This window comes from Dama dama, chromosome 19, assembly GCF_033118175.1.
Source record: "Dama dama isolate Ldn47 chromosome 19, ASM3311817v1, whole genome shotgun sequence".
NCBI classification, from domain to species: Eukaryota; Metazoa; Chordata; class Mammalia; order Artiodactyla; family Cervidae; genus Dama; species Dama dama.
The window spans coordinates 53318067-53336551 of record NC_083699.1 but is presented as its reverse complement, the minus strand read 5'-3'; the positions used below and the strand labels follow the sequence as shown (position 1 = coordinate 53336551).

Below are 18485 nucleotides of genomic sequence, written 5' to 3'. Positions count from 1 at the left end.
TTAAGTAACTGTCATGTCTTCAAATACTCAGAGATGACTAATACAGGGAGTTGGTGACGCTGATGAAGCATTGGGTTGGGTCTGTGATGGGTGAAGACATACCTACTGTACAGGTTTCAGCTGAGAAGACTGTCAGATGGATACCTAAAAATAATTTTCTCAGACTTTCTCAGTGAGAGTCTGGAGTACATATTTGAAAGAGGTTGTGGGGGGTGGGGGGGTGGTTAATTAATTAGTGTGGTTAATTAATGAAGCATAAAATTGGAAAGAGATATTAACTTGTCAAGAAGGTGTAAACAAAAAGACAAAAGGATAAATTTTTCAAGAACAGCTAGGGTGTGTATCAGGACAGGGGAAGCAGGGTGGCAGGTGTAGATTACAGAGTCAGAGGAGGATAAACCATCACGTTGATGGGACTGGTGTCCAACCTGAAGTACGATTGAGTTCTGGGGCACATCTGTCCCCATTTGTGTGAGCACAGAGTCAAAAATGAGCAGGAGAAATATTGAAGAAGAAATGCATTTGGAGAAATGCAATATGGAGAAAGTGTTTGAAGGAATTAAGAACAGGAGGGAGGTAACAAGTTTGAGGAGAAATGCAAAGCAAGGAAATGAGGAAGGAGAGGAAGAAACAAGTGTGTACTGAGGATGTCCTAGAAACAAGCAGAAACTCTCAATGCATCTATTTGGATGCCTCTGGATTAACTCAGGCTTTTAAATGCAGTTTCCTTATTAGCAGATACATACCACTACGTATAAAATAGATAAACAGCAAGGTCCTACTGTATAGTACAGGGAACCATACTCAATATCCTATAATAAAACATAATGGAAATGAATATGAAAAAGTCTATATCTATAAATAAATCACTTGGTTGTACAATAGAAACTAATACATTATAAATCAACTGTACTTCAATTAAATTTTTAAAAATGCAGTTTCCTCAGATTTCTCTCTCAGAATGTGTGTGTGCCAACTACTTATGAAATAATGAATTAACATGCACAACTGATGTACTTGACTCTCACCTATGGTGGGAGACTTCCATTTTCTACTTTGCTAATTTCTATATCATTTAAGTTTTTAAAAATATATATTACTCTTATAATAAGACAAAATCAGAAAAATTCTATCAGAATGAGGTTAGCTTCCATAGAAAAGCCACTTGTACCCCAAATAATCATTATGAAGGGTTGCACTCATATTAAATAAAATGTATCATAGTAGTCATAGAGATAAAAATACGATACAATAAAAGGATATTACTGAGCATATTACACATCACACACATTTTCCTTAAAGATTAGGTTTAAGGCTTCACCCTCCAACCCACAAAAACTGACATGTTTGACCCCACTGTTGCCCACACAGCCACATCTAAGATGATGTACATAGATTATCGTGTCTTAGATAACTGTGTGAATGACATTCACAGCAGGCACAGTGGAACTCCCCTCTTCACCCCATGTACCATGGCTGATAGTTATCTTAAGGGTCCCACTATTTAATTCCCAAATATCTGCCTACGGATTTTGCCTGTAATCCTTCTTTTAATTAATGCTCAATGGTTTTCAAATTTAGCTCAATGGTTCTCAAATTTAATGTACATAAGAATTACCATACAGAGTAGCACACACAAAACCACGTATCTTATACTTAATGGGGAGTTAAGGGATTTTTCAGAGATGATTTGGTTTTAACTTGTTTTCCTTGCTGATTTAACAGCCACGTTGTTCCTTTGTATAATATGAAATTTGGCTCCGCTTGAGAGAACTATCAGAAATTTAATTGGGGATTCTCTTTGCTGAACAAGAAAAGAATTAGAAAACTTACTGTGCTTCAATTAGTTTCTCAACTTTCCAAAACAAATATCCAATAAATGCTTAATTTCTATCCTGACTATGAATCCTTTAGAAGTATAGGTATCCATCCTTTGTTTTTGTTTTTTTCTAATATAATGGAGTCCTGTTATTAAGCCATTGGGTCTATTTATTAATCTAAAACAAATGAGTATGACCATTGTAACTCTAAAGGAGAAATTGGAGAATTTGAGATATAACCTGTTGAGGAATCAAGCAGATTCTCAGAGAATGAACAGTGACTTGACTGCTCAAAGACAGCAGGTTAAGTAGAAGGCCAGGGAGGCAAACCTAGGTCTGTTTTCCTTTCTGCATTATCCTTTTGTTATCGGTGACATGTACCTAAACTCAGGGACAAAGAGAATGCACTCGGGTGCTCAGAAGGTAAAAAAAGAGCTCAGTCTACTATAGCACTGGGTGTCTCTCATTACTCACAGCACAGTACGTAAATGATATGCAGAGGGAAAGCCCATTTGTCACTAGACCAAAAGAAGGAAGCTCTCAGGCAAGGAATGGAAGTTTGCAGGTGACAACAGATTTACAGAATCCAGGTCAGACAACAAGCCTCTCATCTCTATAATAGAGGCCTCTTTTCAGATAGATCAAGTGTTGAATGTGTTTTCAGTATTCTGTGGTGAATTTAGGTGAAAATCAACCAGCCTACAGATGTGTAGATGTATTTTCACCAACCTATATAATTTCCATTCATTCACCTGGGCACTCCTGAAGCTAGAAAAACGAAAGCTTATACACATACATGTGCATAGGCACAATCACTTCCAAAATTCCTACCCAAGTTTGGGCAAAGGAACAGATACACTGTAGCACTTATTTTAAAAATCTGTCTGATTTCTCAAAGACCCAGGTTAGACTTAAATGTTTATATTTAAGGCTTTGGATACATGCTGTTCTCCAACTCATAGGACCAGGTTACCTGGTTAGGATCAGGATCAACTTCATCCCAGTTGTGAGTGATGTGGCCTTGGTCAATGAATTCAAAAGGCTTGTGAGAAACTGAAGGTAGGATCCTATACAGCCAGCTGTGGGGAGGAAACAAGGACACACAAGACTTAAGGTGATGTTATGGGTGATGCCCAGACCGTCTCAGGAAGTACCATCAGGAAGACACTCAGGTCCACAGTGATCCGTGGGCTTTAATGTGAGATGCAATGACACAGCATCACTTCTTTTATTATTATTATTATTATTATTTTTTTTTTTCCAGTGGGTTTTGTCATACATTGATATGAATCAGCCATGGATTTACATGTATTCCCAATCCCGATCCCCCCTCCCACCTCCCTCTCCACCCGATTCCTCTGGGTCTTCCCAGTGCACCAGGCCGGAGCACTTGTCTCGTGCATCCCACCTGGGCTGGTGATCTGTTTCACCATAGATAGTATACAACAGCATCACTTCTTAATAGCCACTGTTGCCCATAGCCCTGCCTCTTCTCACCTTTCAACTCTACCCATCAAATGAAGAGTTGGAGGCTCTAGCCCTCGGTTGTTTCCATGCTGGCAAAGAAAGAATTGTCTTTCCCAATGACAACTATAAAGGAAGGGGAAGTGCCTTGAGGGATATCTGTACAGGCATACCCACAGGAAAACATTAGCTTATATATGTCATTGGATCCTAATCTTTGCTCTGGCTCTAGTAAGTGAGGAAAATGAAGCCCACACAGTTTGAGACAATACAGGTGGTTTCTTTGTCAGTTTTGAAATATTAATCAATTTTCTTATTTAAAATTTTAAAATTAATTCATGCCAGTGCTAAAAATAATTCAAGCAATTTAAAAAGTCACAAAAGGTAAAAGACTTTCTCCTCTAATTTCTCCAACGCCAATTCTCAGAGGCATTAGAACTGTTTAACAATTTTCTTGTTTATTCTTTCAGATGTTTCCAATGCATAATAAGCAAAATTGCCCAATTACTGTACCACTTTAGTCTCACAACAATAATGTATGAAAGTGGCTGATTACCCACATCTTTACAAATATGCAGTATTATGAATAATTTTGACCTTAGGTGAAAAATGCTATCTCATTTTTATTTTGAATTACCTTTATTTATGAGTAAGGTTGAGAATCTATATGTTTATGGGCCCCTTGTAATTTTTCTGTGAATTACTTGCCCAAGTTCTTTACCATTTTTCTATTGGGTTGTCTTTTTTATGTTAATTTGTAAGAGATTTAGAAATTAACACAACTGTACTCTAAAATTATAAAACTATCCATATTTTCCTATAGCACGTTTATAGCTTTGTTTCAAGCTTCTCTGGTGACTCAGAGAGTAAGGAATCCATCTATAATTGGGAGACCGGGTTTGATCCCTGGGTCCGGAAGATCTCCTAGAGAACGGAATGGCAACTCCCTCCAGTATTCTTGCCTAGAGAATTCATTCCATGGACAGAGGAGACTGGCGAGCCGACTGTGAGCAGAGGAGACTGTGACCCAGGGGGTCACAAAGAGTTGGATATGACTGAGCGACCAACACACACAGAGCTTTGTTTCAGTAAGAGATGATCTTAATGAAGGAACCCTGAAGGACGCCAGGAGGAGGCCCATCCAGAAGTTGAGAAGGACACTGAAACTCACTAAGAGGGACCCAAGTCCTCTCAGAGGCTGTTACCCTGAGAGAGTGCAGCAGGAAGAGGACTACCACCTGGGGCGATGGAAGGTTAGACCTGCTCCAACAGGTTCTGGCCTTTTAAGCCCCAGGACTCCTACTTCAGGAGGTGGAGCTGACCTGGCCTCAAACTGAGTCATTCGGGAGATCAAGCTAGATTTGTTCGGTTTTCTTGTGTTGCCTCTAGCTCTAGGTGAAGTGATTTCAGGCATTGGACCACAGACCATGAATTATTAATAACTATGCCTCACTAGCATCTAGTAGTATACAAAATTGAGAACATGTATGTGTATCTTAGAACCAACTGTGAGATCCTGGGCAAGTTTTTTGAGTCTATGTTCCTCATCCTTATCTCCTAGGATTGTTGTCAGGATTCAGTTTATGTACCAAGAATGCCTAGTAGTGTAGGTGCTCACTTATTAGGTGTGCGTTGAATTGTTTATCTGTCTACCCCTATCATCTAGGTGGTTATGATGGTCCAGATTTTCCACATTCTCTGTCCTGGCTTTTACCTTCTCAGGCCCGAAAGGATCAGCTAAGTAATCATAAAAACCAACCCCTGATAGATATACTCTCTGATAGTTTTTGGGTGTGGGTGAGGGGTCCTGAACTCTGCAGTTTAAATGAGTAGTGACTAAAGGTAGGAATACCAGGCTTTCTCACTTATGGATGGGGTTGGCTCCATCTTCCCCCTGGGGATTTTGAGCATTTTCAGAAAACTCTTGTGGATACCTTTGAAGAGTTCTAGACAGATGGGTGAACCATGCCTAGGGTCCTTTGTTTTTCAGTCGAGTTTGTAAAACTCCCCAGGCAGCACTACATTGCCCTGGACAGAGATTTAATTCTGCTTCAGGGAACGGTGCCAGCATCTTAATGAAATGCCAACAGCTCCTTTTCAGCCTCTTGGAACAGAGCTCTACTCCCGCTGGCTAAAGATATTGCTGAATAATGGGGGCAGGCAGCAGAATTCAGAGTCCAAGTGTCCCGTTAGTGAATGGGTCATAAAGTCAAGAACATAGCCGTGGAGGCCAGGCCATCATAAATTAGAATGGACAAGAACTGTCTGTATGCTTACCTTACCTTGGCTATCTGGGCTTGCAGAGAGAGATGATTAAATAGTGACAGAATTAATCCTGATTTGACAAGTATGGGAAATTATCTCTTCCCCTCTTCACATGCAAATCTAGTGAGAGAGAAGCAATATTGATATTGATGTGATAACAGCACCTGCCACTCAATTTTCTGACAGCCTCTTAGGGATACCATGTATTAAAGGGGGACACTCTGCTATTGTGGCAATAATGATGATTATGGTAATTAGTGTTAATTGAGCACTCACCATATACCTGGCAATGTGCTAAGGACTTTGCATACATTCTTTCCTTTAATCCTCTTCAAGACTATGAAATAAGTACTATTATTATCTTTTTAACAAATGAAAAACCAGAAGGCTCTAAGAGGGTAGATGACATGCCTGAGGTCACACAGCTGGAAAGAGAAGGAGCCAGGATTTAAATTCAGGAGGCCTGACTGCAGTGTGGGCATGATTAATCAGTAAGGGGAACAACCTATCATTTGTGTGGTCCATGATGCTTTTGTACTCACTGTCTCATTTACTTCTCAGGAAGACTCTTTGGCAATAAACCTAATCATCTTCCACTAGGCAATACAAGACTGCCTACCCTCCGCCCCCAACCTCCAATATAAGTAGCACCTCTCTTTGCGGAAACCTTCATCTGGTCTGAAATTCTTGCAATTGGACACTGCTTGTTTAAGTCACAACACTTAACTGCCTCCTCAAATCACAACATCTACTGCGTCTTATCTGCACCATAGGAGTTAACCAAGGGAGTGTGTTCATTGACCTGGCTTGTAGGACATGGAACATGACACATTGTGCTAATGAATGTGCTGGTTTCCAGCAAAGGTAAATTCCAAGGAGAAAAAACCTTATTAATTCTAACCACAAGGGGCCATAATACATGACCTTTCATCTAACCCATGCTTGGATTATCCAATATTTTCATCCAAAGAACATAATACTTCTAGTCAGCTGAGGAAGATATTGCACTGAATATCCTGTAACTTTGAGTTAATCAGTATTAAAAAAAAAAAAAACAAGTAAAACTGGATAATTCCCAGGGCTTCCCCCAGACTATGAGGAACATTTTTTTCTGAGTACAAGCAATAGTTTGTAAATGTAACTAGACATGTCTGTTTTCTAGGCTCTATGCAGCTGTTCTCTCCACTTCTCTCCACTTCCAACAGTCACTTGATTCTAGCTGGAGATGAGATTCATCCTTCCCTGACTATGACCCAAGGCACAGCCTATAAGAAGCAGGATTTTGGGCAGCCCTGGGAGGTTGTGGCCCAGGTATAGGAGGCAGAATTAAATACTAGTTATAGCTTCCATACCTTCTTTTATTGGTGCTCCGTGGACAAGTGAAAGCTGATCCTGAGAGCTGCTCAGCATACAGATTGTAGGGGCAAACTTGAGGATTATTCTAAAACAAAGGAGGCAATAAATGACATCACTCCATCAGAAAGGTATCCCACCTTCCCATGAAACAACTCAGTGGGGGGAATTCTGGCTTGGATGGGGATGCTCTGGGTCACCTACTGCACATGACCATCTCCAACCTATATATCCTTCTTGTAATAATGTTTTAGGTAACTTATTGTATAAAATTTATAAATTATAACCTATCTCACCCTTCAGAAATATACCAATGCTGACATATGAGTATATTTCTTTCTATTCTTACCCTCCAAAATGGGGACCTTATGATATGTGTAGTCTTATTAATAATTAACACATTAAAAAAGAGGAAACAGTATGTTGTGAGCATTTTTTATGCCATGAAATAGTCTGCAAATTTTTTTGAAAGATTTTTGTTTGCCATAGTCTTACTAGTGTGAACATCTTTGTGTACACATTTTAAAACAAGGGCTGATTATTTTCTCCTCACTGTCATACCTTATGCTGTTCAAAGAAGTATAAGAAAGTCCCCTAACTCTGAACCTGAGGATCCTCCTGAAAGCCCTACAGTTAGTCTTACTTATTTTGGGGTAAGTGTTTTGCCATAGGTAACCATCATCCAACTTTAACTTTTGCATTATTGCTGTTCAGTATCCCAACTGTCTTAACAATCAGTAAAACTTTTAGACAGTTCACAGGCTAATACAATAGCCATGGTGGGAAGGGGCACTTGACCTGAAGGCTGGTCATACATTCTCTAATTAATATTTTATTTAGTCATACCTGTCCTTCTGGCAGGGCACCTGGGCAGCGAGGGTCCTCTGAGGCACACTCATTCCCGAATCCAGAAATGTACTGCATGTGACAAGACACAAAGGTCAGCATTAATGGGACTTAAAGAGTATTCTGCTATTTGACAGTCTACGAAGGTAAGAAATTTCTATATGGACATGTGTTTATGTATCATGTTCTATACATCATATCTTTGCTATGTCTTGGCATGTGACCCATTTAGGAAAGATAATTTCCCTGCGTGAATTTCAAAAACCCACAATTGATTGGGAGAAGAGTGCTGGATATTGCACAGACTCACCACCCCTAGCTGTACTTAATTGATTTATGGGCTTGTTCTTAATTGTCCCACTCCAAGAACAGGTTCTTTAATTCTGGGTCCATCAGGGAGTTCCTGAGAGGGGAGATGGCTCAGGCTCAACTCCAGGTTAGTAAGATCTTGCTTGCCTAGACAGAAACCTCCCTGAGATTGGCGATCCACTCCCACTCCAGACACTGAAACAAGCAACTACAAGGAGACGTGTGGATCCAATCTGACAGCAAAACCCTTGAGAAAAAGCCGTCCAATCAACCTGGCTGCAGGCAAAAGCCTATATCATCTGGCTCACATATGGAGCACTTGTATATATGTTTGCATCTATGTGGATACAGGAAAACAAAATTTGAAGATATTGGTGGCCTTCAGGAGAAGGGTCTGACCAGAATCTGTCCTCAGTGGCACAAAGGAGTGTATCCTGATTGCCATCTGTTTACTTTACGTTCAGAGAGAGGAAAAGAGAGTTTCTCAACAAAGTGTGTAGGTACCCTGAAACTGATTCTGACAACACTTAACACACCTGTGAGTTCTTGTTCACTCTCTGGCTTTTCTGCTAGTTTATAAGCTCCATAAAGGCTGGAACTATGGCATCTTGTTTACCTCTATATATGCCTTGTGCCTTGTTTATAGAAGGTACTCAATAGATACCTATTGTTTTAGTTTTCCTTTGAAGCCTATGCCAACGCAAGAGTATGTATCCTGCTCTAAGTAGGGTTGTGTGTGTGTGTGACCCCATGGACGGCAGCCTGCCAGGCTCCCCTGTCCATGGAATTCTCCAGGCAAGGATACTGGAATAGGTAGCCATGCCCTCCTCCAGGGGATCTTCTCGACCCCGGGAATGAACCCACATCTCTAGCGTATCCTGCATTTGCAGGCAGGGTCTTTACCAGTAGGGCCACCTGGGAAGCCCAAGTAGGGTTAGGACCAACCCCCCACACCCTTTTCTCTAACTTAAACATCAAAAACGGCTGTTTTCTTCCCATAGTTGTTTCTTAAATGTACTTAGTTTAAGCCCATGAAAATGAAAGTGCAGCCTCACTCAGTGAGTGAAATACCACCATCTGAGCACAGTGTCTAAAAGATATAAGAAGGATGTAAGTGGGTGGAGGATAAGCCCTCCAGAGTTCTCAGCAGCGTGCAGAAGGATGAGCTGGATGGGATACACCTGCATGTGTGAGCACCGAGCAGCGCAACAGCTGCCCCTACTTGGAAGGAATATCAAATGTGAAATGTTAGAACCTAGAAAGCAATGGAAGTGAAAGTATTCCTTTTTTGCCTTCAGACACAGTATTTTTTTGTATTTGAAAATCTATCAGCACTAAAAACAGCGAGTTATATTACACACAGATTGGTTAACAGCAGTGGCATGCAGTTTGGAATGATTTCTTTGGGGGAAATGGCAGAGACCATCCAACATTACGACTCTCCACTGAATACAATTTTCTTCTCTCTAAATGAACCTCGTGCTCACCATCAAGAGGATTGAATCTGAGCTGCTGAGAAATGGTAATGACCCCAGATTATCTTCAGCTCTGTGGAATGGAATTTTAGACCAATCTTGACTGAAGCCACAGGGTATCACAGTGCCTTCACTTCGTCCCACTGCTGCATTGTTTCTGCAAAGGGGGGCAGGCAGGACTGAGTGCTGAGTAAGACAGCTGAGGTTTCTGGAAGGAGTGGGTAGGTTTACTCATTAACTTGCTTCATTCTTTGCAACTCCTGGCCTCAGAGCAGAGTCCAGGGTTATTTGTACATTGGAAACAGAGGAAAAGAGACTTACTATGTGTAGTTTTAAAGCATTTGCTTCAGACTGGTTTAAAAAATAGAAAAGAAAGTAGAAAGAACAGCTGGTGGTTTGGAAGGGAGCCACCCAGCTCGGAGAGAGGTGTTAGTTCTGAATCGGTTTCTCACTCTTAGCTGCTGTGCATTGGCTGAAGAGGAGGGTGGAAACTGTTGAGTCATTCTCAGACCAGTTGGTTTTCCTAAGAGAAAAATTACAGATGAGTTTGTTAGAGCTTTAAATATCATGTGCCTCACTGCTGAATGTATCAGAATGGAGGGAGCAGTGTTCTGTAGCTGCTTTCCCAAGGCTTTGAGATCAAGGACAGAATCTGAACTCTGCTCATATCGGCTGTGAAAATCCAAGCTTTCAACCCCAGCTGATTCAGTGACTGTACAAATATACCTTGTTCAAAAAATAAATAAATAAATCTGACATTAAGTGTGTGTATTTATATGCTTTCTTCAATCTGGATTTCTGAATAATTTTATCCAACATAAAAATATGATTTTGTTTCCTTCCAAGAGAATTCTATACATCCTTCCTTTCTAAAGAACAAATGACTGAACTCCATGTAATTTCAGCAGCGTCAGTTCTTTGGCAGTTCCCTAGTGTACAGATTTCTATTTCTCACTTGGTCCCCAGGATATGATTTATTTGTCAGAGTAGTTTTATGAGGTGCTTTTGCCTGACTCTGATTCTGGATAACACCCTGATGGGATGAGCAGATGGTGTACCTCACCTCCTTTTACAGGGCATGAGGAAAAGCGAGAGAAGTCAGGGCAGAGATGGAACTATATCTACCTTTTTCCCCTGTGTAAAGGGTCCAGTATTTTTAGTTAACCTTGTTGGGAACACAGAATATAGATTGCTAGGTGAACTTGCCGATTATTGCAAGTAGATTAAACTGCACTAGGCTGAAGAGTGAGTGGCTCCCCAAACATATCTATGTCTTAAACCCTTGAATTTGTGAGTGTTGCCTTATATAGCAAAAGAGACTTGGCAAATGTGATTAAGAATCTTGAGATGGGGAAATGTCCTGGATTATTTGGGTGTGCCCTAAATGTAATCAGGGCTTCCCTGATAGCTCAGTTGGTAAAGAATCCACCTGCAATGCAGAAGACCCTGATTTGATTCCTGGGTCAGGAAGACCTGCTGGATAAGGGATAGGCTACCCACTCCAGTATTCTTGGGCTTCCCTTGTAGCTCAGCTGGTAAAGAATCCGCCTGCAATGTGGGAGACCTAGGTTCGATCCCTGGGTTTGGAAGATGCCCTGGAGAAAGGCAAGGCTACCCACTCCAGTATTCTGGCCTGGAGAATTCCATGGATTGTATAGTCCATGGGGTCGAAAAGAGTTGGACACGACTGAGCGACTTTTCACTTCACTGAAATGTAATCATATATATTCATAAAAGAGGGTGGTAGAGGAGGATTTGACGACAGAAGAGGAAAAGGTGATATGATGATGGAAGCAGAAGTCAGAGTGATGCACTTTGAAGGTGAAGAAAGGGACCATGAATCAAGAAATTTCTAGAAGCTGGAAATGCAGGGAAATGGATTCTTCCCTTGAGTCATCAAAAGGAACCAGCCAACACTTTGACTTTAATCATGGCTTTAATCCATGGAAATGGATTTCAGACTTCTGACCTCCAGAACTAAAAGAAAATAAATTTAGTCATTTAAAGCCATTAAATTTGTGGGAATTTCTTACAACAGAAACAGGAAAGTGATACAATAATTATGTATCTCCAACTAATCATTAGAATCACCCCCAAAGCTTTACTAGGTTTGGACCCAAAAATACAGACCCAAACCTAGTAAATCAAAATATTTAGTCCTGGGGCCTAAAGTCTGCTTGTTAAACATCTCTTCTTATAGAAATGAGGAAATCAAGACTTGTAGAAGTGAAACAACTTTAGAACATAGTGAGGTTCATTTAAAATTAAACTTTATTACTATATCCTTTGACTTTTCTTCCCCCAATTGTGCTGCTTTTATGTAAATGTGATTTCATTTGAGGCTTTGGGTTGGCATATCCATTACAAGGAATAAATAAGAGCAGAAATTTTTTTTTTAAACTTAAAATGTGTATTGATTAGAATGATGCAATCTGGCTTTCTGTGTTTGGATCTGTGATCTCTAAAGCTAACCTTTCCTTGCAGAGATTAGAAAGCAGGCTGGGAAGAATGCCTTTGAAATTGAGAACAAAGACCAGCATGCAATTTACATTGGTGTGCTGGTGCTATGCATATTAAGTTTCTTAAAAATTTCAGCAGGATAGGATTTTGTATATAATTTATTTATAAATGGTAAGGATGTCTTTACCCTGCTGAACTTCCTATAGGATTTTCATCAGGAAATAAAGTTTTTACATACTCCCCCTCTTCTAAGGCTTCAACTACCGTCATTGATATGATGACCTCCTGTGTCTTGTCTCCTGGGCTTCCCTGGTAGCTCAGATGGTAAAGAATTTGACTGCAACGCAGGAGACAAGAGTTCAATCTCTGGGTTGGGAAGATCCCCTGGAGAAGGAAATGGAAACCCATTCCAGTATTCTTGCCTGGAAAATTCTATGGACAGAAGAGGCTGACGGGCTACAGCCCATGGGGTCGCAAAGAGTTAGACACGAATGAGTGACTAACACACACACACACATACACGTATCTAGTCTCCTAGCTCTCCCCTCCCCCCTAAGTTCCAAACACATACAACTGACCACATCCTGGTATCTCATCTTTGGTTGTCTCTGGAGCAGCTCCAGTTTGACGCTTGGATCTCAGAACACGCAGGGCTGTCTGTGTGCTGTGCCTACGCACTCGTGGTTGCTTCTAGCCCCCACCCCTTCTAAGTTAGTCACTTTCAACCTCTCTCTAAGGCTGGGCTCAGGAAGGGCTTCCCTGGTGACTTAGATGCTAAAGAACCTGCTTGCAGTGTGGGAGACTGGGGTTTGATCCCTGGGCTGGGAAAATTCTCTGGAAAAGGGAATGGCTACCCTTGCCAGTATTCTTGCCTGGAGAATCCCATGGACAGAGGTGACTGAGCATTTTCACTTATCTTTCAGGAACAGCCTCCTTTAAGAAATTCCTCTTAGTCTCAGCTAGTCCAGATTCCGTTCCTTTCCTTTGTCATTTTGTGGCATCATGTACTAACACATAATATTTGCTGAATGAAAGAGTGAGAACTCTTTCTCAGTCTTTCTCTCAATCAGACATGAAGAAGCAAATGATTTTATTTCAGTGTTGAGTAGTTTTAGGACCCCTATCAACTAGGGAGATGTTTGATTTTCAAAATCAGCATCAATTGGAGGGCATTCAGAAAGTGCTCATACCCTGGAAAGAAGCCTGGCGTCTGGCATACTTGGCTTGAGTCAAGATTCTGGGTAGTTCTACTTAGTTCCACCTAACTGTCTTGGGCACTGATGCAAGCTTGAGGTGGACACTAGGTGTGGTTTTAGAAACTGGGGACACACTCCCTTTCCCTGGCCTTAGGCCCTCAGTTTAGCAGGTGCCACTAAGGCTCCCTTTGGAGCCTGGGCATGGATTCAAACACACCTAATTTCTAATCCAGTCTCCATCACCTTTCTTGCTTAGCAGTGACCTTGAACAAGACACTCAATCTCTCTGAAGTTTACATTCTTTAATGGTAAAGTGGCTCCATCCTAGATTTATTTGGAAGATTATGAGTTAATTTATTAATAGCACATCACTCATACATATTTTTCAATTGCAGATTAAATAATAAGGGATTATTTCCTAGAGGAAGTGCTAGGACTTCTGCTGGTCAAGGGCTGATTGTGAGCCTCAAAATAACTGAATAAACATATCTAACTGGTGGGCTGGAGGCTGTCCAGGAAACTGCAGCAACAGGAAGGTGTGTGAGAGTAGGGACTGGAAAACAGTCACAGGGAGAAATGTGTCTGTCCGTAGTGGAGGAGAGCCTTTACAAGTTCTACAGATTCCCAAGACAATATATGAACTGAACAAGACAAGAGATGGACAATTAGACTGTCATCTGTTTTCTTTGTCATCCTCCAGCCCCAGCCATGCTTACGGCAAAGACTTGAATACAGTAGCTTGGACCAGGGCCTCTCTGAGTTAGTGCTAACTCTGACTGTCTGGAATTTTCAGAAACTTCCATGAATTGTGGCTGAAGAAGCCACAGCAAACTGGCCAGATAGTTTCTTACCTTCAACTCAGCCATTTTCCTTCTGCTGCAGGTGTGATGATTTCAGGAAATACAGGCCCTGATGCTTCTGCTTCTCCTGCAAACCACCCTCTGGATGTTATTCCGCTTCTTCACTGTGCTCACTGGTCAGCAGGTCACTCAAATCAGTTACAGGCATTCCCTAACTGGGCTATGCTAGGGAGAAAGTCCAGCATGCTTGTTCCCAAACCACTTTCATAATTGCCTTTGGTTTTTATTAAACCTGGGCTGTTTCTAAAGAGTTTGCAGAGGCCTGTCTCCTCTTGACCTGAGATAACGGTTGATCAATTATTTGTTTCAGGTTTAGGAGGGAGGCTTATCAAAGGCAGAGAATTTAAAGCTCTCTGTGAGAGGAACTGTGGCAGTTAGTGCTTGGTGTGTGAGGCAAAGGCTTCTCCACTCAGTCCTGACTCAGGCCAGGAAGGAACACAGCAGAGTGTTCCCTCTCTGAGCAATGAGGAAACGAGTTGTGCCCTGACAAAGGTGTTTTCACATAGCTGCCTGAAACATGGACCAGGTCTGGACAGCTTTCCACACTTGCCTCCCAGGGATGAGCTGGGTGAACAGTTCAAAGCCTGAAGCACTCCAGTTAAATCCAATTTAGATGTTTACTACTGTTCCACTTGGGCTTCCCTGGTAGCTCAGATCGTAAAGCATCTGCCCGCAATGCAGGAGACGTGGGGTTCAATCCCTGGGTTGGGAAGATCCTGGAAAAGGAAATGGCAACCCATTCCAGTATTCTTGCCTAGAAAATCCCATGGACAGAGGACCCTGGTAGGCTACAGTCCATGGTGTCATGAAGAGTTGGACATGACTGAGCGACTTCATCTTCTTAATTGTTCCACTTAATTTCTCAAATACATTTAGTGTTCTTATAAACTCCTTAAGAATATTATTTCCTTATGCTTGTGTCCCTCTAACAAGAGACCCAAGGGTTATCTTCCAGTCACTTTTCCATGACTCCCTTGTCCTTCATCTTGGCTACTCTCCTTAGCCATGGTCAGGTATCAACTTCATGGCTAATGGCATTCAGGAAGGAAGAAACCATATATTGAGTGCTGGTCATGCCAGATTTTCCCACAGACATTACCTCATTTAATTGCACAAAAACAATCTTGTAAACTAGGCTTTATTATAAACTCAAGTGCAGCAGACCAAGCAGGACATGTAAATGGGTAAGGTAGGCTAAGTTTTAAAGATATATAAATGAAGTTCCAATTTTTAAACTTGGCAACTTACACAAGTGAATGGATGAATTAATGAATGAATGAAGTCACTGTAACAGATTGTAAAAAATGCCCACAATTTCCTTTCATCCTTGCATACATGCTCCTTTGCAATGTGACTTTGCTGCTCCTCCCAAAGTGAGATGGAGTTTTTAACTTATCTCCTTGAATCTTACTTTGGCTAATAGCAAACACAACATAAGCAGAGGTTTGAAAAATGCTTGTGCTTTAGGATTTTCCCAGTTCTTGCTACTTGAGACCAGCATGCAGGCTAGCCTCCTTGAGAGTGAGATATCATCTGGACAAAGAGAATGAGATACCACCTGGATAAAATAACCTTTGGGTCTCTTATTAGAGAGATATAGGCATAAGGAAATAAGATTCTTAAAGAATTTATACCACGTTGTCTTTGTTGAGTTGTCCATGCCCTCAAGAGCCAGCACTAGGTGCCAGATGTGTGAATGAAGCAATGTGGCTGCCAGATGACTGCAGACACATATGTGATCCTAGGTGAGACCAGCAGGAGAACCACCAGCTAAGCCCAGCCCAAATTGTGGACACACAGAATTGTGAGCAAATAGAATGACATGTTTTATGCCAGTAAAGTTTTGGGGTGTTTTGTTAAGCAGTGATAGGTAACTGATACAATTATGTCAAAAAAAGCATGCATACAGGTGTGAGTGACTATGGACTGCCAGTTTGACACCTTCTGCTTTAAATAAATGGGCCTAAGCATCTTCCAGAGGTCCCCAGGCTCCAGCATACTGCAGTAGCAGTAGAATGATTTGCTTGTGTCTGAGGTGTTAGTGCAGAAAGACCAGCCCAAAGGCACTTGTTGATAGAAACAAGTGACAGACTGGAAGCACACTGTGTGGATTGATGCCTGCAGACTAGGGAATTTACAGCACATCTTAGCATATGTCAGCACAGGCAGCTGACATTGGGGTATTACATAAGCTTCCCTGGAATTTATATGCAAACCTGGGACAAAGGGGGAAGGTATAAACCTCCGCTTTACTGAGGCTAGGTTTTTATTATTCCTGCAATATGCAGACTCAAAATCAAAAGTGAATTCAGGATAAATATTTCTTGCATATCTGAATTTATGAGTACATTGGCTCTTGAACTGCTATTGATCCTGGAAGCCAGAGTTTGGTGATTAGGGAGAAAAATGGATGGGAACCAATGGGACACAAAGGAAAAGCTTTACTGCTTTGATTTTTCATAAACTTCATGTGCTCTTTCTGAATCAGCTTTAAAGGCAGATTTAAGAGGTGTTTCAGTTCTTTCCTAAGATGTGAGAGATTTCTGAAAGAGTAAGAATGTGGTAAGAGAGCCTTGATAGAATGAAAATCATTTTAGGGGCCTGAAAATATTTAAAGTCGAATAAACCTATCAATTTCCTATTCAGGGTTTTTTCCCAAGTTGGTTCACTTTATTTCCTGTCTTCTGTTTTTGTAACAATAACTCAATAAAACAAATATTTGCTTTGTACCACTATGTGCCAGGTATTGTGCCATATACACATAGGAGAAATGAGAACATATAAAACACAGAAACACACAGCTTTGATTCTATGTCTGATGGCTTTTTATTTTAATCTAATTACATATTTATTTCACAACTATTGGGGACCTGCTATATGCCAGGCCCTGTGAGATGTGGGGGATACAGAGATAAGTCTGGTCCTCTAGGAGGGCGCGCACTGGAGATTGACCAATAAATGGGCCATTACAATGGGGTGCCTGAACTCTTCTTGTGACAAGGAAGAAGAGTCCATGGTGTTATGGGAGGGATTAGAGACTGCAGAGCTCTGACTAGCAGGGCAGGGAAGGCTTCCTGAGGAGGCAATAGCTGAGCCAAGTCACATACAGTAAGGGATGGATCGAGGGAGGATTGTGTACAAAGAGAAGTGCAGTGCATTCAAAAACCTATTTTTAGTGCACTGATGGAATAGAGTGGAGTCTAGTGAGGGAAGTCTTTCAGAAAGGGGAGTTTGGACAGATATTTAAAGCAAGGGAAAGAGGCAGGGTGATTAACATTCAAAGACACCCAGTGGAAGAAGCAGGTTGTGTGTAAGGCACACAATATACTGGGTAAGGCAATCATATACTGGACCAGAGAAGAATCACAGTATCCAAGTGGCGAGCAATAATAAAGATGCTAAAAACCAGGCAGAGGGAGAGGGATCCAGTGAATGGATGTGGGGAGCAGGTGAAGTGAAGAATTTGAAAAAGACCAGGAATTGGAGACACCGGATATATGCCACCTCTGGATTCTGGCACAAGATAGGCTTACTCTCTGCAGAAGCTCTGGACTCACACACACCAGGGAGTGGGGAGAAGGACCAAAACCAAGTGTAGTGATGATGAAATCTCCACTTTCCTTCTCTGACTGCACTTCCAGAATGCTACCAGCAATTGTCTTACCCTCCAGACAGGACCCTGGAGGATTCTTCTCTAGGACAGTGTTCCATAAATACTATACATTTTGATAAATACTTATTAAATATAAAAGATAAAGTCTTTCTGGAAACGCTTCTTTTAATGAGGTGAATGGCTCCCTCCCACCTTAATTTATATATTCATGAATTAATAATTCTTATTTCTAGAAAGACACGGGATTCCACATCTTTTAATCCTAGTTCTTGCTTTTACAGACATAAATGTTGAGAAAATTTGTTCGCATAAATAAGTGGTTATGAATGGAAGGGATTTTTTATATCACTGAAATTCCTTCTGAATTAAACACCAAAAATCACACACTGATCTACCATTAAATATTATTTTAATGACTTATCAGTTAACAACTCAACGAGGTTAATTTTATTGCAAGCAAATAATTGGAAACCTGATTTGGATCAGCTTTGTTACCGAGTTATTGGAACCATTACTGTAACTGTCATCTTTTCACTCGGAGGTGCTTTGTCTAACTCATTTACTCAGAAAGGGTTAGGAAAATAAAAATGTTAATTATATATACTTTGCCTGTATAATTATTTTTGATAAAAATGTTACTTCCATATTTTGATAGATTTCTTTTATGGTGAGAAGCCTTGACATGAAAGTGCCATATAGCCATGGATGTTTCTTATGAAAGCTCTTTGCTTTGTCCTCGGGAGCTATTCCTTAAGAGCTCTGCATTTTTTTTTTTTTTTTTTGTAATTGTGAGGAGTGGAACAGACAAAATCCTTATAAAACTG

General features: G+C 41.0%; 1 protein-coding gene across 1 annotated transcript in view; it reads right to left on the bottom strand.

Annotated features, from left to right (window-relative positions):
- The window catches only part of HGD (homogentisate 1,2-dioxygenase), a 41893-nt gene extending 27839 nt beyond the window's left edge, over nucleotides 1-14054 (bottom strand). Inside the window, exons 1-4 of the mRNA XM_061167944.1 lie at nucleotides 14040-14054; nucleotides 7749-7820; nucleotides 6902-6990; nucleotides 2794-2899 (exon numbers count right to left, since the gene is read on the bottom strand). Of these exons, the coding sequence (XP_061023927.1) occupies nucleotides 2794-2899; nucleotides 6902-6990; nucleotides 7749-7820; nucleotides 14040-14054 (282 nt within the window). The remainder of the gene's footprint in view (nucleotides 1-2793; nucleotides 2900-6901; nucleotides 6991-7748; nucleotides 7821-14039) is intronic.
- Nucleotides 14055-18485: the final 4431 nt, after the last annotated feature.